Source organism: Emydura macquarii, unplaced genomic scaffold, assembly GCF_026122565.2.
Source record: "Emydura macquarii macquarii isolate MOO-44397 ecotype Brisbane River unplaced genomic scaffold, CSIRO-AGI_Emac_v2 contig_2199, whole genome shotgun sequence".
Lineage (NCBI taxonomy): Eukaryota > Metazoa > Chordata > Testudines > Chelidae > Emydura > Emydura macquarii.
In genome coordinates this window covers 2,856,866-2,883,706 of record NW_027132336.1, presented here as the reverse complement: position 1 = coordinate 2,883,706, position 26,841 = coordinate 2,856,866, and the positions used below count along the sequence as shown (strand labels likewise).

Below are 26,841 nucleotides of genomic sequence, written 5' to 3'. Positions count from 1 at the left end.
AGCATCAGAATAAACCAGAGCTGAGTTTCATTCCAGGTTTTATAAGCAAGAAAGTCAACTTTTATTACCTATTCCATGAAGCTTGAAGTACATCTTTATTAAACAGGGTGAGGAAACATATGAAGTGGATTTGCCATGCTTAGGCTTCAGTGCCTAGTGGGAAGCATTTGAATAGCTCACCGAAAGAGTAGAGCAGCAGTCCAGCAATCAGCACAGCTACATTAGCAGCCCATCCAACTAACAGGAAAGCTGGAATCAGCAACATTATGGCCTGGGAAAAAAAATGCAAAATGAGTGTGTCTCTATTACATCTTAAGCCATATTCATCATAAAAGCCTAATCCTAGGTTTCCTGGCACTGCTCTGCTGCTGAGAGGGGCTATATTTAAGTTAAGGAGACAGTTCTCATGTCGCAGAGTTTCCCTCTCTTGCTGTGTCTGTTGTTTTATTCAGGGAAGATTATTATTTCCTGTTAGGTGTTGGGGAAGTGGAGATTGCATCAGTGAGGATGCAGAGGTAGAGAATGCCCAGGCAAGCAGAGATCAGCAGAACTGGGAAAGAAGCTTGTGTAGAGTAGAGCAATGAGAGCACCTTGTCTCCCTTCCCCTGGTACTCTGGATGGATGCTAAGAGAAGCTGCATCCATCCCTCATTGACTGGAGGGTCAGTCACCATGGTGCAGGATAGGAAGATCCTTAGATTTCAAAGAATGCCATCCACCCCAAGGTAAAAAGAAACACGACAAGATTCTCTCTTCCTGCTGTGCAGTATATTTCTGTTCCCTCCCCCATCATCTATTTGAGAACACAGTATCAGAGCCAGGTTCCACCATGTGATTCACAAAGGAGAGCTTTAATTTTCCCCAACTCTCTCACATTTTTACAATTCAAGCATAGCTGAAATGCTGTTATCACTCTGCTAAAGAGGAACCACACCCACAGTACTGATCCAGATTCACATCTGAGTTACTAGAGTTACCCGTGACTGAGGGAAACACTCCCACCAGAGCAAGCCAAGTAGATTATTGAGCAAACATGATGCATCCAGGGCCAGTGATCACTCTGTGTAGTGAAGGCAGGAGTGTTTACTGTATAGGAGTGGCCCACGCTAACCAAATAGAGTGCGCTGATTGTTAAGAGACAGTCACGTTATACATGCACCTGTGGTTGAGGATGAAGAGACAAAGATTAATGGGGTGTGTGAATGGCATATTGGGCCACATTAGTAGGAGCAATGCCAGCATATCAAGGGAAGTGATTATTCCCCTCTATTTGGCATTGAGGCCATATCTGGACTATTATGTCCAGTTTTGGGCCCCCTCTACGGAAAGAATGTGGACAAACAGGAGAAAGTCCAGCGGAGGGCAACAAAATTGATTAGGGGGCTGGAGCACATGACTTATGAAGAGAGGCTGAGAGAACTGGGCTTATTTAGTTTGCATAAGAGAAGAATGAGGGGGGATTTGATATCAGCCTTTAACTATCTGAAGGGGGGTTTCAAAGAGGATGTAGCTAGGCTGTTCTCAGTGGTGGCAGATGACAGAACAAGAAGCAATGGTCTCAAGTTGTAGTGGGGGAGGTGTAGGTTGGCTATTAGGAAAAACTTTTTCACGAGGAGGGTGGTGAAGCACTGGAATGGGTTACCTGGGGAGGTGGTGGCATCTCCATCCTTAGAGGATTTTAAGGCCCAGTTTGACAAAGCCCTGTCTGGGATGATTTAGTTGGGGTTGGTCCCACTTGGAGCAGGGGGTTGGACTAGATGACCTCCTGAGGTTCCTTCCAACCCTAATCTTCTATGATTCTAACGGCAGATGTATTACAGTGAGCTGAACTTAGTTACAGCAGATAAGGCAGGGAAAGAATGGGAGGAGAAGGAGGTCAGTATAGAGGACAGAGTAGTGCAAATAGAGAGCACTACAACTCAAAAACATTTAAAATTGATTCCTTACACTGCTGTCACTTCTCTTGCTAGGGAACATGATGGAGTTGGTTTCACCAACAGAAATACCATTTCAGAAAAACTGAGTTAAACTTAGCTAGTGTGAAGTAGAGCTTGTTAGTGTGTCTGCTCTGTCATGATTCTACACTGTGCTGGCCAGGAAATTACATACAATAAATTGATAGCGATTTAACAATGCAAGTGTTCAGAATGTCACTGAACAACCATGCTGAGAAGCAGAACAGAGAGAATATAAACAGGGAAAAGCAAGGATTCCAGAAACACCGAAAAGCTGTTTGGTTTAGTTTTACACATTAGACTGTATATGATGCAGCACTTTTCCTGGTCCAATTACTTCATAAACATTAGGTAACATTCTCCAATCCCACAGCATGGAATTACAACTATTATCATCCCCCTTCTATAGATGGGGAAAGAAAGGTAAAGAGATATATGGGATGCTATCAGCTTTAAAAATATAACACACCTTTGTCTGAATTTTTCCAAGTAACATTGAAGATCATGATAATTGAATGAGATTAGTGAAAAAGATTCTCTATTTTTCCCCACATTGTTCAATTTATGCATTTGACAGCACTTGCTGTATAGTAAGTTTCACTGTTTTCCCATTTCTTTTTATTTTCATATAGAGGAAAGCGCCTTTGAAAAAAATTGATGTGATTATAAAACCACCAATGTTGGCAAGGGGACTCATGAGCTGTTTTAGTACCTGACACTAATTATTAGTATTTATATTGCACTAGATGATGTACAAAACACTCATTCTTTTTAAAACTGACTAGATTTCAAAACTGATAGTGTCCCTTCAATTGATTTACCCAGTGCCAGAAAGGCAGTCAGAGATGGTATTATAATTCAGGAGTTCTTGCCTCCTAGTCCTGTGTTTGCACCACTAAAGCACACCAGAAATCCCTGGAAAATATACTCCTCATCATATACACTTAAGCCTGTGCGTGAATTGGGCTAATTCTCAGAAATGTTAGCAGCTATGAAGAACTTAGAGAGAATTTCAATAATATATTAGAGAGAAGGAACCTACAGTATTATGAGAGATGGTTTGTATGTTTTAATGTTTTGTCTACTTGAAAAATATAACTACAATGTTAATAGACAAAATATGCCCATTCAATTAGAAGCGTTAGGAAAAGGCCTAGAGAAGTCACTTAGATGTACTGATGAAGTCAAAACAAAGCTCACTCCATGATCCCTCTGATTTTAATCCCCAATACAGTTACATCCATAAAATGCCCTTTGGTTGCCTTATTATTTAAAAAGTAGCATGTCAGAGTCAAGAGGAAATGGAATAAATACAATATGTGTTTAAAAGAGAAATATACCCTTTTTACAGCTTTGATTTCATGTCCTGGTCTGATTCGGCGAGTGTAGCCTCCCTGGATCACAGCCATTGTCATCCCAATAAAGAAAAACATCTTGCCCTGCTGCATACTAGAAGGTGTTGGGGAGGAGAGGAAAGCACAGATTACACATGGCTAACACACACACACACACACACACACACACACACACACACACACACACACACACACACACACACACACACACACACACACACACACACACACACACAGAGAGAGAGAGAGAGAGAGAGAGAGAGAGTCTTCCCCTGGGATCTATATTACTATTTCCTACATGAAAGAGGTGGATATTTTAGGTACCCACATAGCAATAGAGGGGTCTTAACATTCAGACAAAATTAGTCACCACCACAGCCAAAGTAAAAGAATAAAGGTAGATTGGATGGCTCAAAGATATAGAGCTTGCTGCTATCTAAGGCATTCCTAAGGCAGCCCAAGGCTAGGCATTCCAGGACATTACTGACCAATATAGCTTACAGTATGATGGCTTTCTGGTGACCTATGTGAAATGAGTTGTTGGTTTCCAGTGGAGAAGGTGTTTCAAATCCTAGAAGCCAACACCAACCATGGCAGTCTGAGCAGAGTGGGCAAGGAAACTGAACACTTAACCCAAGCAGTGGCCCCTTGAGGTGAGGGTTAAGGTGCATTGGTGTAGAATCTTGCACTCCCATTGCCCATGCTGTTCCTCCTCTGTAGAAAATCCAGCATCTTTAATAAACCACTTACAAATTTTAAATTAAAAAGATATAAGTTTGGACAAAACGTAATTCCTGAGCTACTTCTTCAAGTCCTTTCTCATCACTATTGACTGCCAAAGTATATGGACTGTATCAACTAGAAGCTCTTATCTACATAACTAGCTAGTCCACTTGGCCAGTTCATTCAAGGATGTCATAACACAGTCATGACCATGGTCATAAGAGTGATATATCCAAACACTGGACAGTTATTACATCACTGAATGAATTGCACAGAAGAAGCAGGATTATTACAAAGGAAAAGGTTTCCAGTGACATGCAAAGATCTTTGTAAATCATATTATGGGAAAGGAAAGACAGGAATAGAAATAACAGACAGAAACAAAACCAAACAGGTAAAAGGACTACTCACAGGAGTAAATGCTGCAAGATTAGGTCCCAAGTTGGGACTCTTTCTACAAGCCAGCAATTAAACTGCTTTAGAGAAGAGAATAATAATATAATAGAGTTCAACAGGGTTTGACTACAGGAATTCAGAGAACCAGAAGCTATATTACATAAGAGATTGCACACACTATATAATACAGAACTCTCTGAGCAAATATAATCACATAGTTAAATCCTATATCCATTCTGCCTTATTTAAGCCACAAGATATATGCTGACACAGTAAAGCTCTTTGGGTAGCTTTACATGAATCAAAACAGCCAGGCCAGTTAAGCACAAATTCATTGTACATTTTCCATTTATTTTGATTCCATCTCTGCACATCAATTTTTTCTTTAAATTTTTAATTAAAATTTCAGAGTATTTGCTTTCCTGATAGATGTGTTTGTATTTCAACTATTCTTCCTGGCTTGTAAAGAGAAAACTTAGAGCATTAGAAATCAATTTATAACAGAATGTAGTTTTGTAACATGTTAATGCTTATCACTAAAAAGCTGCCTTGAAAATGAGCAAAGATCTTAAGAGGGTCTTTTGGGAAAACAATGAACAAAGAAATGCTAGAGAGTACACAGCACATCTCTTCTAAGCACACTGTACCTGCTGAATTGGAATCGCTGATGGGTGAGAAAACTCAATGTGTATTCAAGACCGGAAAACAGGAAGAGATAAAGGAAATAAATTAGGCCCAGGACCTTGAGATTCTGAAGGTCTAGAGAGAAGAAGACATTACACCTTAAGAATCATTATAAAAAAGATAACATTCAGTACCACTTAAATTAAATGGGCCAGGACTTGTTTCTGATGCTCATTTTAAATACCTACATGCCGCACACCACAGATTAGACTCTGGCCCCATTTCTGTGACTATCATATAAGGGATTAAAATGAAAAATAAGAGCAATATACATCCAAGGAAGTGAACACATAGTCACATTATTAAGGATCTCTTCCTATTGGAAGGAAGCCAGTGGGTAAAGACTTCTCCTCCACTACCCCCAATATTTAGCCCTCAATGTTTTCTTTTATTTAATACCTGTTTTACAGGTGGAGTATGGATGCAGATGCTGTTGGCCTGTCTCTTGGGCATTAGTGGAAGTGGTCAATTATAGAGAGTAGGTGTTTTGTAACTGGCCTGGAAAAAGGAGGTGTCCTAGGCTTTACAGAAGTAGATAGAGATGTTTTTATATTGTTTTATGCTACACTGCTAAGAATAAGATGGTTTTCATGTGGCTAACATGTTATTTCTTTCCACCATTACACGAGCAAGAAGGACAGATTAACTCAGTGGTATGATAGGCAAATTCCAAACACCTTTACTCAGAGAAGGACTTAGACAAAGCCCTGGGTCTGAACATCCCCAAACTTTGAGAGGGGAAGTTTGAAATCAAAATTTCAATCTGAAGTTAGAGAAAAGTGCCTCAGGATCTGGCATTCTTGGTTTCCAGCCTGGCATTGTGGAATCAAGGTTCCCCAACTCATGGCTTGATCTGTCTTTTTAGGTCATTTAATTTGCTGTGATGTACCTACAGCTGCAGCCAATGCCCAGACAGAAGGGAGAAGGAATGGTGGAAAAGAGAGTGGCTCCAGAACCCTGACATAGCTCAACCACAAGCTTTAAAACCAACCCCTGGAGATGACAATGTTCTCGTCAACACCCAATGGAGCTTGCAACTCCCATTTTGTAAATCGTTACTGTGGGTCTGAAAGGCTGATGGGGGAAAAATGGGGAGTGGGGAGGAGGGCTTCTGAAATGTAAAAATAAAGGGAGAAAATGTGTATTTAGAAATCATTCCCACGTCAAAGGAACATGTACGGTATAATGTGAAAAAACAAACAGCTCTTACTCTCTCTCGAAGGTGAGTCCTTTCCTCTGGTGACTGCAGAGAACTGAAACAAAGCTAGTGGACTGAGCAAGTCAATCCCTGCCTGAAATCCAGACATCATGGAGGGTACCTAAGAAGAAAGAAACAACTGTGGTTAGCTTGTATGAATTGGAGCAGGATGAATTGGGATCGAGGGTTTGCACAACCCACTGCCAACAATCCAACTATCTTGAATGCACATAAGTGTGCTGCAAAACTGGCCCTTGTAGCCAAAAGATGGAATATTTCTAACAAAAAAAAACTTTCACAGATGGCATAAGGCTAGGTTTTTACCTCTAAGCAGACTTGACACCATAAGCCACATGAACAAATGTCCTCTATACACAGGTGCATATGCAAATTCTGCAATCAGCTAGTGGCAGGTCTACCAGACACACACTTATGCAAACAAGGGGTTTGTGTGCACAATTTTACCTCAAGCACCTATAGACTGTGATTTTGGCTATTGGTTAATTTATACCCATTTCACCCTGAAGTCAGGATACGTGTCAGGGGCCAAATAAAAATAATTAGCAAACAAGAGCATTTCTCTTCTTTTTCTTCACCTCTGTTAGTTTTGTGATTAAAAATGGACAGGACAAGCTCTCCTCTGTTCCATTCTCCAATCATCACTTCCCTGTTGTCCAGAGGGGCTCCACTGGCCTCACATATTAATTATTATTATTATTATTATTAGTTTGTATTACAGTAGCATCTAGAGGCCCCAGCAAAGATCAGGTCCACTAGGCTTCTGAAATACAAACATGTCCATCAGATACATGATCTGTATCACACAAACAACCCAATGTGTTGCATATTAGTGACTGCTTTGTTGTTTGCATTTGCAGCCCTTTTAACCAGCCACTGGCACCTACCGGGAAAGCATGGGGGGAGGGACACCCTTTCTAGAGGCATTCCTTTAATATGGTCTATATTTCTTATCTGCTAATTTTTCACTGAGGGGAATCTTTGCTTTTTAAGGCTCCATCTGCTCTTGTTGCTTATACCTCACCTTAGTTACAGCCTTCTGTGATCCCAGAATAGATTGCTCTGGAGTCAACTGGATTTAGATTTAAAAAATCAAGGTGGGGAGAATTAGAGAAACTATTAAATATACAAAATCACATCTCTAAGTAGAATGGTTTCTTTAAGGCATTAAAGTGGAAAAGTCATAATTTCATAAGGGAGGCAAGGGAAGCCACAAGATGGAAGCCCTGCATAATAATACTGATACACTTTATACCTTCAAAGCACTGTACAGGCCTCAGCTAATGAACTCTCACACCATCCCTTTCACAGAGACAGGAGTTATCATCTCCATTTTGAGATATTAAAAAAAAACCCATAGAATAAAGGCCACTTTTTCAGAAGTAGCATTTCATCTTGAGTGCACGGGTTTTTAAGAGCTGGACACCCACACTAACTCCAAATGATGCAGGGTGCTCAACAGCTCAGAGCAAGGCAGTGGCAGTGCTGATACCAGAATCATAGAATGTTAGAGTTGGAAGGGACCTCAAGAGGTCATCTAGTCCAACCCCCTGCTCAAAGCAGGACTAACCTCAGCTAAATCATCCCAGCCAGGGCTTTGTCAAGCCGCAGCTTAAAAGCCTCTAAAGATGGAGATTCCACCACCTCCATAGGGAACCCATTCCAGTGCTTCACCACCCTCCTAGTGAAAAAGTATTTCCTAATGTCCAACCTAGACCTCCCCCACTGCAACTTGAGACCATTGCTCCTTGTTCTGTCATCTACTACCATTGAGAACAGCCTAGTTCCATCCTTCCTGGAGCCCCCCTCACTCTTCTCTTTAGCAGAACTCTTGAAGTCCCTCGCTCCCAGACTTGTGATCAGTGCAGGAGACTATGCTGCTTCTGTACAGAGTCCTAAAGCTGCTGGCACACTTAGAACAGATTAGGACACAGAAGAAAGGTAGTTCCTCTTCCACTCCAGGCACACGAGAGGCTACAGTCATTTTGAGGCAGTAGAAATTTCCTCCTGCTTAAAGTATCCCCCAACAAGGTCTACTGTACATGACTGATAACAATTCTCAATTTCTGTATGTCTGTTAACATGACAAGCTGTACATGTGTTGCCACCATATTCAACATATTGCATCAAGTATCTCTCCAGGATAGTTCCACATCTATAAAGGTGTTATAGATCAGCTGAGACATTTCTGGGTGGCAGGTTGCTGTGCATTACAGGGCTGGTTTCCAGTCCAATTTAAAAAAACAAAACAGAACAGGGAATCCTGCTATTTTTTTTTCTCATCACCCTCTGTCTTTGTTGTACAAACTAGGGTCTACTTAATACACTGCACTGTGAGACTAAAAGTTTCACTTCTTCAGAAGTTTGCTGAAGAATTAATTCTACATCCTGTATGTATGATGGCCTATATGACCAGCTGAACACAAAATGCTGTGGGATCACCTTTAAGTTTCATGACAACTAGCACAATTTATATACCACCTGGAAAATTCTGTTCTGCCAGCCTCAGACTTCTCACAGTATCTTGATTGGATGCATATGTATGTATGATCCCTCCAGTTTGGATGGGGCTTGGGAGGAGAGAGAACGAATCTTACTGTAGAACCACTTTAAAACATTTTATTTATACACCTAGGTTCTCAGACAAACTAGAAAAAGGAAGAAAGTTGTCATGTTTGACTTCAAGACCTGTGTATTTTAAGCCAAACCTCTACATTCTCTAAGACAGGGAGGGTCTCTTTTTATGTGTTTGTACAGCATCTTGCACAATAAATTCTCTATTTTGTAGCTGATGCCATAATGTTATAATAGTAATATTTTGTTAATTAGCAGCTAAACAGTCTGAGGGAACAAGAGACTGTTGAATATTCTACTGATCATTACAAGTGACAGGTACCAAGAACAATGGGAATTCTCTCTCCGAAGTTTTATCTGATCGCAACTACTGATCAAAGTGGGCCTCCCCCAATTATAACAAAATTCCACTGCACATCTAGCTAACACAGACTAGTTTAATCAGAAAATTTCCCAAAAGGGTCAAAAAGGAAAAAACACACCACACATAGACCTATTTTGCCCCCACGCTAATATAATGTACTGTTGTGCAGGTGTTAGGAAAAAAAGAGGCGCTCCAGAACATAATCCATTTCACAGCAATTCCCTAGCACAACATTTTCCAGTCACTGGAACCATAAAGAGAGTCCATATCCCTAACAGACTGCCATAAAAATGCAAAAGGAAGAGTTTGAATTTTTAAAAGTACATGGACAAGAAAAGAGTGTCTAAGTCCTTAGCTGGGATTTCAAAACCACATGATGCAGGAAAGAGCCATAAAAAATCACAGTGGGGGAATAAATGAACAGCCATTACACATGAAATATCCTGCATGTAAGTGTTGGGGGTGCAAATGTAAGTGTTGGCCCCCAGGCATCGGAGTCTCCCAGATACCCACCGTATGCCACTGCTCCAGGGACTTACAGAGGAACCCCTGTTTTGAAACATTTTAATGATCAGAAGCCATTTGAAGGATTTCTGATTAATACTGTTCAATACTCGCACCACAAATCCAAACAGCCTCTTCTGAGTTCTAGATGCATCATGGACCATAGCATAGCCTCAGGATAATGGCCCCCTGCTGCTGCTAGAGTCCTTTATCGAAAACAAAGTGTCAGGCAAAAAGATGGGGATTTTCTTTTCAGAAGCAGGAATTGCTGATTCTTTGTTGATGCTCACTTATAGCAATCCTTTTCTGGGTCAGAAAAATGAGGCAGGAATTAATCATTCTGGGTAAAATTTTCAAAGGTACTTATACCACAGAATAAAGTTTTATTTCTGACAGCCTAAGACCCATTTTCAGAAGTGGGTAAGGCACTTGGGACTAGATTTTCAGAAGGTATTTTGATATAAAGACACAGACAGACACCTCGTGGGATTTTCAAAAACATCTAGATGCTTAACTCCCCTTGGGTTAGGTATCTAAAATGCTTTTTGAAAATCCTACGAGGTGTCTATCTGCATCTGTAGACACCTAAATACCTTTAAACAAAAACTGGGCCTTTAAACTCCTAACTTGCAATAAGATTTAACAGAACTCAGGCTCCTAAGTCACTTCTGAAAATGGGATTTAGGTGCTTTTGAAAATTTTACCCAGCGTCTATCAGATGCTGGTGCAGCAATAAGGGAGAACTAACAATGCGCTCAAAGTTGGAGTTTTTGTTCATATTTCAAGTGAGACACATAGAACTCTACATCCTTCCCCTCCCATGTAGAGCATTCGTGGTATTTTTAGTCTTATACAGTGCTTAGGCACTACAGTGATGTGCACATTACTAATACCGACAGACAATTAGAGATTCCCCAGATGATTATTGATAGTCATATCCTGCTTAGTTTATGGCAATTTATGGCATGCTTTGGCTAGTTAGAGAAATAATGTTCTTATATAAATTTCACTCCATTTTCATGACTCAGTTGGAATGCAGTTATCTGAAATTCTCCAGTCAGACTGGGCCAGGTCAGAAAGACAAAGTATTCCAGGGCTTGTTTAATGGCCCCATCAGTTTCTACAAAATTTAAAGTTTAACATACAAACAGAAATTAAGTGGTACTATCTGTAAGCATTTCTGACTTACTGCAGTACCTAGGACATGACTGCTAATCAAAATTGCTACTTTCTGTCAACATCAACTTAGGTGGGTTTAACCTCTGGTCTAAGCACTGAACCAAATCCCTGAGCCATCAAGTTCCAGAGAGTTTCTGCCCCTCCCCAGACACTTCTAATATTTTAATAATTCTCAAATTCTCCTGCCCTTGCCTGTAAAAAATATGGATTTTCATTCTGAGCATATTTTACCCGTTTTTCTTTGGGGAGTGTCTCCGGAAGCAGGAAGAAGATGAAAATGAAATCAGCAACAGCAAACATGAGAGCAAGTAAAGCTGACCGATGATAGAAGACTTCTTCTTTCCCTGTTTCCATGGCAAGGTATGCTCCAATCATAGGACCCATGGTAAATCCCAGTGAGAAAGCAACACCAATCATTGCCTGTTGAGATACAGTAAACCTGCAGTTTTAGACATAGGTTTATTCATGACCAACCAGTAATTTTTGTTGGTGAAACTTGATATCCGTTAGGTCTGCCATACTCTGATAGAAACCAAGTTGCTGTGCCAAATGGTAACACAACATCAAGAGTGACCAGTTATGCAGGTAATGGAATTAAGTACCTTTTGATTCCAATTCATGGAGTCAGTTCTAAAGCTATTTTGTCTCTTGCTAATCCATGAAGCAAATGCAAAAAAACTATGCAATCACCTTGAGGGAAGGGGCAAATGTGTGGCAAACAGCAATGTATGGCAAGGCAGAGATAACAGCAACAAAACTGAAGCTTTCATGACTGGACAGAAAATAAAATGAGCTATCATTCAATAAGTGGCCATGCCAGTTTTCAGCATGGTAAAGGGTTGTCCCGGGACCATTTCCACTACTAAGGCTCCTTTGAAATAAACAGGAGGAAAAAAATAGGAGGGAAGTTAACCACTTGCTCATTCAGTTCAGGAATTATTCACCCAAAGCGTGTCTAAGACCATTTAGCCCTGGGATATGCTTTTAAACTGTAAAGTTGCTCAGAATAGGATGGTGTCAGTGCATCATGTATACCACCGTAGTGGCAATGGTGTTGTTTCTCATCCCCCATGGTTCTTTTGCAATTCCCAGCTCCTGCCCTACAGACACAAGTTAGATAAAAGGTGAGCAAGTTTGGGCCAGGGTAGAATTAGGATTGGAGGGTTCTAAGAAAAACCCATGATTATGCAGGAAATAGTTAAGGTGGCTCGTTAGATAGCTGTCTTCCCCCCAGTTCAGTGGAGGAAGGAGACTAAATATGGTGTCGATTTATACCCTGTGCGAGCCCTCTGGCTTCAATGGGACTTAGACAGCACATAATTTAGTCCAGCATCTTTAAGAGGAGATATTTTAAAATGTTTGTCTGAGCATAGGACTGAGACAAGAACACCAAAGTTCTAACCATATTTGCAACTGAATCCCCCTTGGGCCCAAGAAAAGGCTCTTAGCATTTTTGCCTCAAATTCACATCTGCAAAATATGAATAGTCCTGCTGGCTTACCTACCACACAGGAATTTAGTGAAGATTATTGTGTGGAAAGTGCTTTGAAAATGAACAGCATCGCATCGGCACTCGGTACTACTGTAGAGTTTAAAGAGCTCCTGATTTATTCCCCAAGTGCAATTTAGCCAGGATACAGAGATTATAACTTTCTCCCTATCAAAAATTCACTCCATAGTTTCAGTTAGATAAACTATTGGTACACTTCCTGTACTATAATGTCTAACAGTTGCTACAATGCTATACAAGTATTGCTTTCCACTCCAGATGTGGCTGCATTTCACAGGCAGATGAAATGACTCCTAAATAAAATTGTAAAGCAATTTGTAAAGTGCTTTGGCATCCTTCTGGAAGAAAGGCATTCTACATGCATAATTATCACCTGATCAGTGAAAATACATCACAGCAAAAAAAACATGCAATTCAAATTGATGAAAAAATAACAAGAAATCTCACATATATATAGCCAACATTTGTAACTCACCATGCCCTTGCTCCTAGCTTTTGGAGAGTGCAGGTCAGCAATTATAGCAGTGGAGAGACTGACATTCCCTTTACTTATTCCGCCTAGGACTCTGGAGAGAAGAAAAATACCAAAACTCCTAGAGATAGCCCATAGTGCATATGATGATATCAAACCCACCTGCAGAGAGAAGATATTTCTCTTACATACTACAATAAAATCAGTATCATTTTAGGATTATTTTCTAACTAGACTTATGTTTGAAAAGCAAAATCAACATCTGCTCCATTAGTCATGAAACGGCAAATGCTTTCTTGAATAAACTGGCATTTCACCAGATGTACTACACCAAATGTCAGACAGTAGAAGTCTAATAAGGGGAACCCATTTATAATCATTTCACATAATCCACTATTGTACATTAGGTTAGGAGGAAATTTGTCTGATACAAAATCTATTCTTTTTATGCATTGGTAGCTAACCCACTGATGGTCTTTAGAATACCTTTGTACAGCTTGCACCATTGTGTTTACAAGACAACAACGAAAATGGTTCCCAACATAATTAAAATGATTTAAATAGAATGTATCGGGTTGCAAATTTTAAGACAAAAAGAGAAAAAAAAATCCACTGATCTAAAAGTTAATTTTAGCCCTTAATTTTGGTGAATAATAATTGAACTCACACCTACTTAATGCATTAATCTGCAAAGTACTTATTGCATTAATCTGCAAGGACCTTATTGGATGATGGGTTGTGTGTGTCACTTGCTGCTGAGATCCCTTATGCATGTTTATACTTGCACAGTACTATACCTATAATCAGAGCCCTATATTTAAACTCGTAACAGCTACCACAGAGAGAAACTGTTTGGTGTATTTTCATTAATATAATAAATAAATGATACATTGCACTTCTGTCAAGTGCTTTCCAATCAAAGATCCCAAGGCTCTTTACAAGGGGCTAGAGGTTACATATTTGTAGCTGGGAGAGGTGGTCCCCCTCTGAGAAGGACCCAAAGGGGGAGCTAGACCCACCCTGGCTGATAGAGCCCCAATGGAAAAACCCTGACCAGAAGCAGGTGGGCGGGTCCAGGCCTTTAAAAGCCCCAGGGACACCACCTGACCGGACGCAGGGAGGCGGAGACAGGCCTTTAAAGCCCAGGCCTGCAAGCCCAGTCAAGAGAGATGGCTGAGGGAGAAGAATGCCTCTTCTCCTGGGCTCCTAGCTAGGGCCAGGCTAGAGAGCCATGCTGAAAGGGGGAGGCCCCACCTGAGCCACCCGCGGCCTGGGAGCTGGAGAACCTACTGGCCCTGCCTGGGGGCCGGAGGACCTGGAAGAGCTGCCCTCCAAGGATGAACCCATGGAGCTGCCAGAGCTGCCACCCGTGGATGAGGAGGGCCTCATCAGACTACCACGCCCCAGTGACCTGAAGGAGGCAGGTACTGGGGGTTTTGGGGAGGAAGAAGCCCAGGGGTAGCCTCAAGTTTGTGGCTGAGTCAGGGGCAACCTGGGTGGCGTGTTACGGCAGGAGCCCCGCCAACCCCGTGGCAAAGGCCTTTTGCCACTGCAAGGGCTTTGGGCTGGGATGCAGTGGAGACGGGTGGGCCTGCATCCCCCTTCCCTAACAGCCCTGAGAGAGCCTCACCCTCCATACCGCTCCAGAGAGCAGCCTGCTTACCTTGCCAGCCCTGCCTCAGGGCCTGGCGCTAGACTTTTCATTGGCCCACCCTGCCTACGGGCCAGGCGATAGATTGCTTGCCCGGAAAAGGGGCTTGAGACAGCTCCCGGCAGGAGAGAGCCAGGAGGGGTGGTCCCCCTCTGAGAAGGACCCAGAGGGAGGGACCTGGACGCTGCCCCCTTCTTCCAAGGGCTCGTCCACAATATTATCATCCCTACTATACAGATGAACAACTCAAGGAGAAAAAGATTAAGTCCAACATTTTCCATCTGGGTGCCTAAAGCCAAACAGCTATACAGATAGTGTGATTTCACATGTTAGAATTTCAATGGTATTTAGGTGCCTAAAAGATACAAATAAGTGCTTTTGAAAATCTCACTGGGTGCCTATCCTGCACCTTTGGGCACCTAAATTGCTTTTAAAATCTGGCCCTAAGTAACTAACGTTAGACACCCAAGTTTTCTCAAGAAGAGGCAGTAACAGTCAGGATTAGTGCTGTGCCCTAACCACACTGGGCCCCCTCTGTACATTTGATTTATGCTGATTCTAGTCAGGCTGACAGACGTACCACTGTCAACAACATGATCGGCCTTCTCCCCAAGCAGTCAGATGCAGCACCCGTGAGCGGAGAAGAGAAAAACTGCAGGATGGAAAAGATGGAGCCAATCAGACCTAGAAAAGATTGATCATTAGACTTACTCATTAAACTCGCTGCCTTCGGCCTTAAACACTTTGTGTTTAAAACTATCACTTCACTGCGGTCCTTAAAAAAACAACAACTCAAACACAGATAAAAGGTACACAATTATAATGTCATATTGTGGCCGTGAACAGCAGTTATCTCTCTGGAATCAAACACCCCCAAAACATTGGGCCTTGGTTGTTATTTAACTGAATTATTTAGGGAAACATAGACAAACCAGAACAAGCTGGGAAAAGCTTATAAGAGACTTCTGAGGGGAGGAGCGGTATGTCAATAACATGCAAATACTCTGATATTTTCTTTCTCTGACTGCAAACTCTTCATGGAGAGAAGGTAATATAGGATTTAACAGTCAGTCAACGTAACACAGTTCTTTTTATTAACTGAACTTGGATCTGTCACATTTAATTAGCTTATCTTTTCTCCCCTCCGTATCAAAGGTAGCAGTAAGACACATTGGTATATGAGAGGCCCACACATAAATGGCAGTGAGTCTACATATCTGAAGAGGTTCCTTGAAACCTACATTCTATCTCTGTGATCTTCATTTCCTCTCTTCTCTTGCCATCTCTAACTCAGTCTTTATTAATTTGCAATACCTTTGTGACAAACTGCCAAGAAAATACTTTGTTGTCACAGTTTTCTCCTTTAAAGGAGAGAGCTGGGTTATATGTCTTAGACCACCTATCAAGGCTGAAAATGCACACAGATCAAGGGTGAAATTCTGCACCCACTGAAGTCAATGGTAAAACTCCCATTGACTTCAAGGGGATCAGGATTTCACCTCAAGTATTTAATATGGAACATCTGGGGAAAATAATTGCTTTGTGGTTGCTCAACAACAAAAAAGTAAAAAGTGAAACAAAAGCCATACACACACTTATGGCTCTAGGTCAAAGTGAAGGGAGCAAGGTTCTTTCTTATCTGGGTGGACATTATTGTTGTTATTATTATTATTATTAGCATTGAAGTAGCACCTATAAGGTTCAATCCCATTGTGCTAGGCGCTGTACATTTGTATAACAAAAAGATGGCTCCTGTCATGAAAAGGTTACAATCCAAGTATGAGACATGAAACAGCAGGTAGGTACAGGTAGATGCGGGATGGAAGTACGAAGTATGTTTGCAGTGACTAGCAGTGGTCACCACAGATGGCTGCCAACATCAGATACTTGTTTGCTGTAGCTACTAACAGCTGATACCCAAAAGGATTGGTGGGCCTACAGGTGCCTCTCCCTCGCTACCTGATCCTCAGAGAAGGAAGAGAGGAAGGAGGCAGGAGAGAACAGTTACTCCCCATTCTCGGCCAGAATCCTGAAATTTTCACTCCCAACATCTCTTGGATGTAAGAAGTGTGAAGCACTAGTGAAGGGTAGTGTATTGCAGATGGTACAATTTAAACCACAGTCTATGCCAAGAGCACGAACTTGGTTGTTTACACACTTGATCCAACACATAGGCCTCAGTCTTACCTTTGCCAGCTTACTTAACAAATCTGAATTAGCCTTTCAAAGGCCTCAATTCACGCTTTGCCGTCTGCAATGACTCATAGAGGAACTGGAGAAGACTCAATCACAAGTGCCCTGGTGGCAACAAATAGTACTGCACTCTGCGGAACAGCTGCCCTAGCAGTGTGGCTGCCTACTGAGGTATAAATGGTGAGGCTTAATCTTACCAGCCTCTAGTCAGTTGACACCTCCTGCTGATTTGCTTCCATTCCTGGGAAGCTCAATGCTAAAGTGATACAGGCTCCGCAGACTTGGCTTAGGAAGCATTACTGCGGAATAGATTGGACAGCTTGCCTGACTAGTCAGAGCTGTCAGTATCATTCACCAAATATTTATAATCTCCTTCTCTTGGGTACTTCTAGGGCCTCTTTTACTGTGGTATCTAAGCCCCAATCTAATAATGGTGACATATATTTACAAGTTTTTCATAAATAAAAACATTAACATAGAAGACATCCTGAAAACACTACATCGTAGTTTCATTCATACCTCCAAACAAGACAGTATTGTACTTCCTCTCCAGAGGCACCCCAACCACTGCAGCAAACCAGTCCACACCGCACTGCAATGATAGATAGAAACCATCCTACAAAAGAGAGAGTCATGCAGTTAATGGCACTAAGGGAATGAACTCTCTTGCAGGCTCTGACTTTATTTGCAAAAATGTAGCATTGCTTTGTATCCCAAAGGCCTCTTTAGGAAACTTCCTTCCCCATGGGTGCATATGGGGGATATGCCTGATGGATCAGTGTAGTCATGCTATATTGACCCGGATCTTACCCTTTCCTTTCTCTCTCAAAATCTCTTCCATGATGGCACAGAGAGACTTCCACAGGCCAGTGCTTGGTTCTGAAGCATGAATGGGATGCAAAGTCCATGAGCTGGCTCTCAGCATCCTGCCCCTCCTTACACAGCAGAGCCAGGCTGGTTCTATTGCAGGTAGAGTCCTCAGCAACCATACATCAGGGGTAGAATTTGCCTCACCATGCCATACAGGAACACATGACTGGGACCCAGAGCAGACAATGGTGAATAGATGCTACAGAGGGTCCATACAGACAATGCAAGCTCCAGGGACATTCTCCGCAGGGAAGCTGAGCACAGACCTCAGTTTGAGAACAAAGGACAGAGAGAGAGGATAAGTGTGGACTTCTGGTTCTGGAAGATGTGGGTTCTCTACTGGAACTGACTAAGGAAGTCAGAGAGAGAGAGAGAGAGAGAGAGAGAGACCCGTAAAATGGAGTTCACCATAACGTGAATTACTCTGACTTGATCAGAAATGGACTATGCTTTAGCCTTTATTTCTCCATGCTAACCTAAGGACTTCCTATGCTATGCTCCAGTTGGCTAATAACCCCTACCCTGTTTTGAAAATGCTGCTTAGGTGTCACCGCAAATACTTGCAAGGGTGCCTTAGTCCCTGAAGAGTGTACAAGGCTCTACCAGGAGTCTATTTAAACTGAACTTGCTGGGCATAGCTCACAGCATAAAGCAGGAGTGCTGTAGCCCAAAGGCTACAGTTTAGTAAGGCTGCAGGACTTTCCCTGAAGGAAAAGTGGGACTCCTTGAGCAGGGCTGTCCCTAGGGGGATGCGGGGCCCGGGGCAAACCACATTCTTCCTCACCCACCCCCGCAGGGGATGACTGACTGGCAGCCGCACACCCATGGCCCCGATCCATGCGGGCTGCAAACCATGGCCAAGTCGGGCTACTCCTGCCCCTGGGTCTGGGCGAGCGAGGGAAGCACGCGGTGGCTGGTTGTTGTTGAACCATCAGTGACATATGCGGGGGGAACAGAGCAGGCACACTGCAGCACAGACCCTCCCCCACCCTCTCCCACGGGGTGGGGATGGGGGGGTCGCTAATGGGTGCATGCGAAGAGATGTAACATGACACTGATGTCGAAGCATGGGGCCTGGGGCGGTTGCCATGATTCGCTATACACTAAGGACAGCTCTGTCCCTGGGGGTCCGCCACGCTGATGGAGTTCTTCCAGGAGACTGTTTAAAACCTGGGGCAGCACAGATCTGTGACACATTTCTTCATGACTCTGTCAATCAGGGTATTGGTTTTTGACCTGTACAAACTGTTTAGCCATAGGTGGCTTGATAGGGCTCATAAATCTTGCCTTTGGAGTGAGGGTGGGAGGAAGCAAAGCTTCAAGAGGGTCCCCAGTTTACATGAACAGTACCAAATGTGACATAGAATTGTGGGATTCGGTGCTATCTCAGCAGCATGCTGACTGGCATTTTGCTAGTCATATCCAGATGCTCATTGCTCCATCCATGTGCTTTCTGCTGATCTGCTCTGAAGAAGAGCCAGAAGCTGGGACTTCTCCCTTCTGCTGATCATAAGTGTGTGAGTGCTTGGGGACCAGAGAGTGGGGCCAGCCCCAGATGCATGATTTGCAGGCATGATTTATCCATGTCATATAAGACGATAAATTTGCACGTTAAGATCTGCAAATCTGTATTTATTCATGCCATATAAAAGCAAATAAAAAAGCCCTGTTTCCTTTAAGCTTATAGAAACTTTTTAATTTTAAGAATAACTGAAATGTACTAACATCAAGAAATTGAAATGTGCACCAACATTGGGTGGGCCAGTATTAAACAGTGTTACAGCAGGTGACAGCCTTCGAATGTTAACCCTCGTCCTTTCGTTCAAAAGGTCACTTTTCTCGTCTTTGCCCTTAAGAACTGAAGCACAGCATCAGAGCGATCCAAAGACGGGCCAATGGCACTTTCAAACGATAAAACAGCAAGCAATGTCAGTCTCTCGTCTGGCCATTGTCACTCAAAGATATGTTTTAATGAGCCTGAGCTGTGAAAAGCTGCGCTCACCACTCAGAATTTCAAACATTCTATTTTCCTTTTGTTGTGAACAATAAAAGCAGCACCCCGAGTCTGGCACCCCCAAGCCCAGCACCCCAGGCAGTCGCCTGGGTTGTCAGCCCCTAAATCTGTCCCTGGAGGGGGGATATGGCCCATCTCCACCCAAGCAGTGCAGGGGAAGAAGGCAGCCACAGGAAAGGGAATTAGAGTGGTGGTAATAGATAGAACAAGAGGGCTTAAAGCAATGAGAGAATGAGGTGGGGGGGGTGGGGCTATCTCTGGAAAAGATCCCCAGATCTTGTGTATTGCTTTAATCAGAGGCATCTACTTACCCATAAAACCTACTGCCAATAAAGAAGTCAATATTTTCCATTAAAACCTAATTGCTGGCACTGGTAATTAAGTAGTCATGCAAATGGATTTAAACATTCGGGAAGAGAAGAGAATATAGCCGAGAGATAAATGGCAAGTCAGCCACAAAGCTCACAAGAAATGGATGAGGAACAGTGGATTCACAGCACCACACCTCAATTGGCTTCTGCTGTAGGGGACACCTAGGATTGGGTTAAGAAGCCAAAGACAGTTTCTTCCAATCCGCAGAGCTTGAGAGCCAGTTCTGGCCCCTCACTCACTCAGCCAAGAGAGACAGAATAGAGACTACAGACTCTGTTACCAGGAGACATAGGCTTCATGCCTCATAAAGCTTCATCTCAGCTGGCACCACACCGCAGCAAGAAGCCTAGCATTAGAGGAAACCTCTCATCTGACCACTCATTGCTGGAGACCAGGGCCCACAGGTGAGTAAATGAATGGCAAGGAGGGCGGCAAATTCAGGAAAATTACAAGACCTAGCCACTTAGTAATCTCTGGATTTCCCCAAAAACAGACATTTTACCTTGACTCAGTGGCAAAGGTGAGAAAAGCCTTACTAGACAGAGCAAAATAAATCAATCAAATCCATCAGAACAGTCTAAATATACTCCAGATTTGGGGTGGGATTTATTCTGCATGTAGCTATTTGAGCTATGTTAGGGGAACAGGCACCCCGCACATATCCCCTCTTTCTGGATCCCATTCTTCAGAACACTTTGTGCCCAGACTATATTTTCAGCAGGTAGAGCTTAGTTCTTACTTACATCATTCTTGGTGTAATACTCAAGGATTGAAGGAAGGAGTGGCAAAATAAGAGTGAATCCCAGCAGGTCGATAAGGAGTGCCAGGAAGACAATGGTGATCACCCGATCAGAGCCATCTTCAGCCTCTGACTTGCCTTTGGTGGGGCAGCTACTTTCCCCGGTTCTCATGGCCATGTTGTCAGGCGTTGCACTCCTGAAACAGCACAACAGCACTCACTCTGAAGCATTTCAGGCATTGAGGTTATTTCACACAAAGTAGAAGAACTTGCTGAATCATTCTTACTTAATTTCCCCTAGTCCAACTTTATAGCAATTATTAGATTAGAATCGTGGTTCAACCAGTTGGGTGGCTGTTTTGCAAAACAGAACAGGCCCCCAGCCTCCCAATTCCTGGTCCTTAATCACTCAGTTCATCTGTTCTGGTAAAAGTGGGGCATAATGGCAAGAACCACTGAATTTTTAAAAGGTATTTAGATGCCTAAAGATGCAGATACGCCCCGAGTAGAATTTTCAAGAGTACCAAAGCACTAGATTCCTATTTGCATCTTTAGACCCCTAAATACCTTTGAAAATTTGGCCACATGTCCTTAAAAATATTAGAATAGTGGTTCTAAACCTATTTACCATTGTGAGCTGCATATGCAACTGTGTGTGTAATGTGGACTGCAGCCACACAATATATATACTACCTGTATGGCCCTGATGATGTCACATGGGCTGCAGCTGTGTGCTGACTGGGCCACAAGTGGCCCACGGGCTGACCACCATTGTATTAGAATTAATAGATCTCATCCTCTCCCACCTGTTTTTTTTTTTCCATAGGTTAGAAGAGAAAAAGCAGCTTTCCAGCTTTTTCATCTCCCAGTCAGTTTCTCAACTTTGACTGAACAGGTCAAAATGAAGAACATATTCTCTCTGCACCTGCTAGCTAAACTGAAATCAAATACAATTAAGGCAACAGCTTTCCTGCACAACAGAAATTGAAAGTACTCACCTTTGGGACCATGTAAATATTTCATTCACTCAACTTCAAAGGCTGAAAATAACATAGATACTTAATACAGTTCATGATGTCATGACATATTTCTAAAGCTTGAGTTGACCTAAAAAATTAAAGATGCGCCCCTTGATTCTGTACATCATGAAAAACGCCGTCCTTTTTAATGTCTTTAAAATATTAGGAGGCCTCACTGATGCAGCATTTTATTATTTTTATTTTAGTGAGTTTAATAGATTATAGTATGTTTAGGCCTTAATATAGGCTGCCATAATTTCAAATTTAATTTTAAAACTGGTTTATTTTTTAAAAAAGAAAAATGTATTAATTTAAATAAAAAATAATATTTAAATTTAGCAATCCTTTTAAAACATCTATTTTTTATCCATGCCGTTGTCAAAACCCTGCAGTACAATTTCTTTCAACTCACATAACCACCATTCCTCCGATGGTCCCAGCAACCCAAAAACACAAAACAAATTTAAATGCTGATTCTGTGTTTACTGGATCAAACAATAAAAATAGGAAAAACTATCCTTTTTATCCTCTGTAAGTTAATAGCCAAACTACCATTGACTTCCATTATTCAGGATCAGTTCCACTGAATAATTTCTGGCATAAATTCTATATTAAAAGAGAGACTCTGCATTCCAGGTACAAACCACTGGAAATATAAAATTGTACTAAATCAAGTAACACTCATCGGAGATCTTAAAACTAAATATGTTCACAGAGAGAAATTTTCACTACATTTCTTTATTACTGGGTTTTTGATTATTGCAGCTAAACTATTAAAGAATGAACATTCTCAGGTAAACACAAGAGGAGGACATTTGCAGTCCATTTATTAACACTTATTGGCATAATGCAGCTGACTCTTCTGTTGCATTTAACAGTTTATTTCTTTATGTATAAGAGTATATGACACTTTTTTTAAAAAATTGCAAGTCACTCTAATTATAAACATTTAGTATTATTTGTAGGACATCTATTTTTCCGGGATTTTTATTAGCAATTTTTGAGCTGTATGTAGATGTTAAAATCATAGGACTTGGGTGCTCTTTGAATATATTGTAATAGTAATGTATATATTATAATAATGAGTAACCTCTTTGTAATATTCTCTAGTGCGCTTTAATGAAGTATTGTTTCAAACACCATTACACTTTAGTGCACATCAGCAGGGTTTACATGGACCAATTAATGTGCCACATTAGTGCACTTTAGAAATCACACCCCGGTAGTCCACATTACTACCCTGTGTAGACAAGCCCTTTGATACAAGTAACCATTTCTGATATTTATTGGATAAATGCCAGTTTCAAATTTTTTTTTAATCGTGGATGTTTTACCACATAAAACCCAAAATCAGGAGCCCTGATTATTTGTTTATCCAAAAGATATCAAGGGAGTTGAAATCAATTGTTAGCATTAATTTAGGCCTTGACACTTGGGCCAGGAATTTTTCATTCTCATTCTTCTCTGGTTAATGATCAGGAGAGGTCCATTGTAACTTCTACTTTGTTTTTTTCATGACTTGCATACTTAAAGAATTTCACCACCACACAGAACTTTCAAATTTTATTTCATGACCATTATACTCTTTCTCTCATATATATTTTATACACATACACACACATAATGATACCCATCACACTTTCTTCTTTCATTCTCTCTCCTACCCATGTATACGTTGTACCTATGTATGCTGACATAGTAATTATGAGACTCAACCCATTCAATTTTAGTTTTAGCTATTATGTCATAACCTTCATCATTTACTACTGACAGAGATGGAGCCACAGGTACTACAGATTCCTTCTCTTGTGTTCCATCAGTTTAGATTTCACATCAGCAGCATCTGTCGTTCAAGCCTTCACCTTCTTCTCCAGCCAGCAAACCAGATTACGCTTCATAATACATAGCAATTCTGGCCTTCATTCAACACAAGCAACATTGCATCTCTGCCATGGCAGCCCACCTTGCTTCTTGGAATAGCCATTCAATAGTAGGCGATATTTTGGTTCAAGGAAATAGTGACAGATGCAATGCTTTGGAAGACTATTATCAAAGACTATTATGTTGAGATGTGACAGATGCTATGGCCACATTGAATAGTCAAAGACTTTGTATCAACTTTATAAATGTTAAGTGTATCTTTGTGGGCTAGATAGTGATTGCATTTCTGGCTCAATGAAGGAACTCAAATCACTGAGGGGTAATCAGGGTCATAACTAGGGCAGGGTGAGTGGGGCAGCTGCCCAGGTGCAAAGCTGTGGGGGCAGAAAAATGGGATGGAAACAGAGGTGACACGTAAAGCCTCGTATGGCAAGGCTCAATTGGGCCAGCCCTGCACAGCAGGAATTGGGGAGGGAACTCCCCGATTCACCTCTGCAGACCACCCAGCCTGTCTGGGTTGAGAGGGTGCAACCAAAAAATCGGGGGAGGGGGAGCATGTGACCCTGCCTTGCTCCCCCATCCTCCCCCCCCACTGTTGCCTCTGGGTAGAAAATGACGAAAAATAGTAGGGGGTGTAAATATGCTTGCTCACCCCAGGCACTACAATGCCTAGTTACAGCTCTGTGGGTAATTAATGCAAATCCCTTATGCAGGAAAGAAGTCTGTGGGTTGACATGGTTCAAGAGGCATGGCAAACAAATATGTGCTTTTGAAGCAGAAGACTCTGATTTCTGTCACACATGCTACATAGAGAGCAACGGCATATACAAAAGAACTGGAAACTGTATACAGCAACAGCTCTGACCTGGGAGAGAGGTCACTCACCCTCACTCCACAAATGGAGATGAGACTGCGACCAAGAGGCAGAGAACCTGTGCAGGACCTGAAGTACTTTGGAACCTGCCAGGCTCTCCATGTGGAAGATGGGTGACACCTGGTAAGCTAGGCAGGCGTACAAAGTTTTCTCCTTTAAGATACACTTCCTTAATGCCTTTGTTCTAAATAAACCATACTTTGCTTTCTGAGAGTAGACTGGTCGCTGGTTAACCCTTTTACTGTCCTCGGAGAGAACAGCAGTGCCAGTGCTGAACTGAAGTCAGACCTGCTGAGATAATCACAGCGAATTGCAGGCTGAGTCCCCAGCCTGAGGGAGCAGTGGCAGGATGCTACCCCAAGAAAGGCGATGGCTACAGGCCTGAGACTTCAGAGGCCAGCCTCCAAGGAGGCCACGACGGGATTAGAGGTGCCATTCCCTCAAGAACTGTGACGGAAATCTTTTCACTTACTGGAACCTGTTTCTGTCCAGACACACCTGTAACCTCTCCCTCTTTGAGTTTACTCCACAAATCCCCTCAGGTTTCCCTTATTCCTCGCCTGCTTCCTCCTTCCCTTTCCCGTCCTGACTGCACCTATTCAGTCCCTGTGGGATGTTCGCCAACCTCCAAGTTCCAGTAAAAGATCCAGAGTTGGCGGCTGAGCCGGTCCATAATTCACACTTAGCGCCTTAGTCATTTGTTAGCCGCCCCAGCCCCAAATCCCCCAGCTCCTGGCCTTGGTGGGAACCTGCTGGAGGAAACCCCATATTTCCCCATCTGGGGTTTTCCTGCGAAGGCTTCTCTGACTCATGCCGAGAAGGGTTTGAGGCTGGTTTACAGCTGGCAGGCAGGCAAGCCGGAGCGAGCAGCAGGGCCGGTTTCACAGCCTGCGAGCCCAGAGGGAAGGAGGGCAGCCGAGCCAAGGGAGCGGAGACTCCGGGGGGCGGGGGTTTGAACGAGCCGGAGAGCGCAGCCTGGCGTCTGTGGGGGGGTGGCTGAGGTCCTAGGACTGCGGTCCCCGATCCCCAGCTGGGAGCTGCAGCCACCCCCCAGCAGGGCCCCCCGCCCCGTCTGAGACAGCCCCACATCCTGCGCACTGTGCCCAGCACAGACCCCCCCGCCCCCCAGGCCGGGCGTGCGAGCTCCAGGCCCACAGCCCGCCCTCACCTGCCCGGGTCCGCCTACACCCTCTGCCCCCTGCCCCGGCGCTCTCCTACCTGCGGCTTCCTTCCTCCCCCGTCGCCAGGCCGGCCCCGCGGGATGCTGCCGCCCAGGGGAAGGGAGGCGGCGCCGCACGCTGCCCAGGGCACAGGGACCAGCTCCGCTCCACCTCTGCTTTCCGATAGCTGAAGAGAGCTCTCCAACGCCAGTCTACCCGGCCACGGCGCTTCCTCTTCCGGGCTGCTGCTGCTCGTCCAGGGGCCGAGCGAGTCCAGCTAAGGGGGAAGAGAACATCTTCCAAGGGTGCCACTCGGCCCCAAGCCTCACTCGCCAGGCAGGGGAGGGAAACGCCCTCGGAGGAGAATTTAGTTAGCGGGAGAGTTGCCCACTCTACTGAGGGAGGAGTTTGTGGTATGTAAAGTCCCCCTCCGTAGCCCTTCGAGAGCCCCTCGTTCAGTTAATCCCCCCAAAACCTGACTCCCCCCAGCCAACCCACAAACGGGCCCACAAACCTGAGACAGCCCTACAAACTGCCCCTCCCCATACCTGAGATCACCTCCATAAATTGCCCTACCTTAAGCTTGAGACTGACTTCAGCTTCAGTGTAAGGTTAATGTCCAAACATTTCAACATCCAGCAAAGAACAACTTATAAAAGGTCTTGGTTTAAAACGTGAAGATAAAGTCAGTATCTAAAAGGAAATGTTTTGATTTATCACCTATGATTCACTGAGGGTATTAGGATTGTCATACAAAACATCAATTGAACAAACATCTGAGTTATAGATGCCAAATGTACTACAGTTCATATGAAAACCAATAATAATATAAAATCCATGTGAAATAATTATTTGTCCTCCTTTTCACAGCAGTTAGCAGGCCACAGAGTTAGTATTAGACCTGGAATACAAACACAGAAGTTTCTGACTCCTAATTCTGTGCTCAGACATATTTTTATCTTGCAGTAGCCTTGTCTACCTTAGGGAAAGTTTGCAAACATTTCCCTTTGTTGCCCACCAGTTCAGCTCTATTAGCAATCTTGGAAACCCTGGTATAAATGGGTCACTGGCTGGTGCTGATATTGGTGTTTTACACACCATATGGTCCAACACAACCTAGTCCATACAGTGCTTAAA

General features: G+C 43.0%; 1 protein-coding gene across 4 annotated transcripts in view; it reads right to left on the bottom strand.

Moving 5' to 3' along the window:
* The window catches only part of MFSD10 (major facilitator superfamily domain containing 10), a 37,116-nt gene extending 11,044 nt beyond the window's left edge, over positions 1 to 26,072 (bottom strand). The window contains exons 1-11 of one of the 4 annotated variants that reach the window (XM_067558894.1): positions 25,763 to 26,072; positions 21,769 to 21,810; positions 20,775 to 20,967; positions 17,295 to 17,391; positions 15,163 to 15,266; positions 12,935 to 13,093; positions 11,181 to 11,369; positions 6,323 to 6,431; positions 5,076 to 5,187; positions 3,295 to 3,403; positions 181 to 271 (exon numbers count right to left, since the gene is read on the bottom strand). In XM_067558894.1, the coding sequence (XP_067414995.1) occupies positions 181 to 271; positions 3,295 to 3,403; positions 5,076 to 5,187; positions 6,323 to 6,431; positions 11,181 to 11,369; positions 12,935 to 13,093; positions 15,163 to 15,266; positions 17,295 to 17,391; positions 20,775 to 20,948 (1,144 nt within the window). In that variant the 5' untranslated portion in view covers positions 20,949 to 20,967; positions 21,769 to 21,810; positions 25,763 to 26,072. Of the gene's footprint in view, positions 1 to 180; positions 272 to 3,294; positions 3,404 to 5,075; positions 5,188 to 6,322; positions 6,432 to 11,180; positions 11,370 to 12,934; positions 13,094 to 15,162; positions 15,267 to 17,294; positions 17,392 to 20,774; positions 20,968 to 21,768; positions 21,830 to 25,762 lie in introns of those variants that run through there. The other 3 variants (XM_067558895.1, XM_067558896.1, XM_067558897.1) reach the window with 3 other exon arrangements.
* Positions 26,073 to 26,841: the final 769 nt, after the last annotated feature.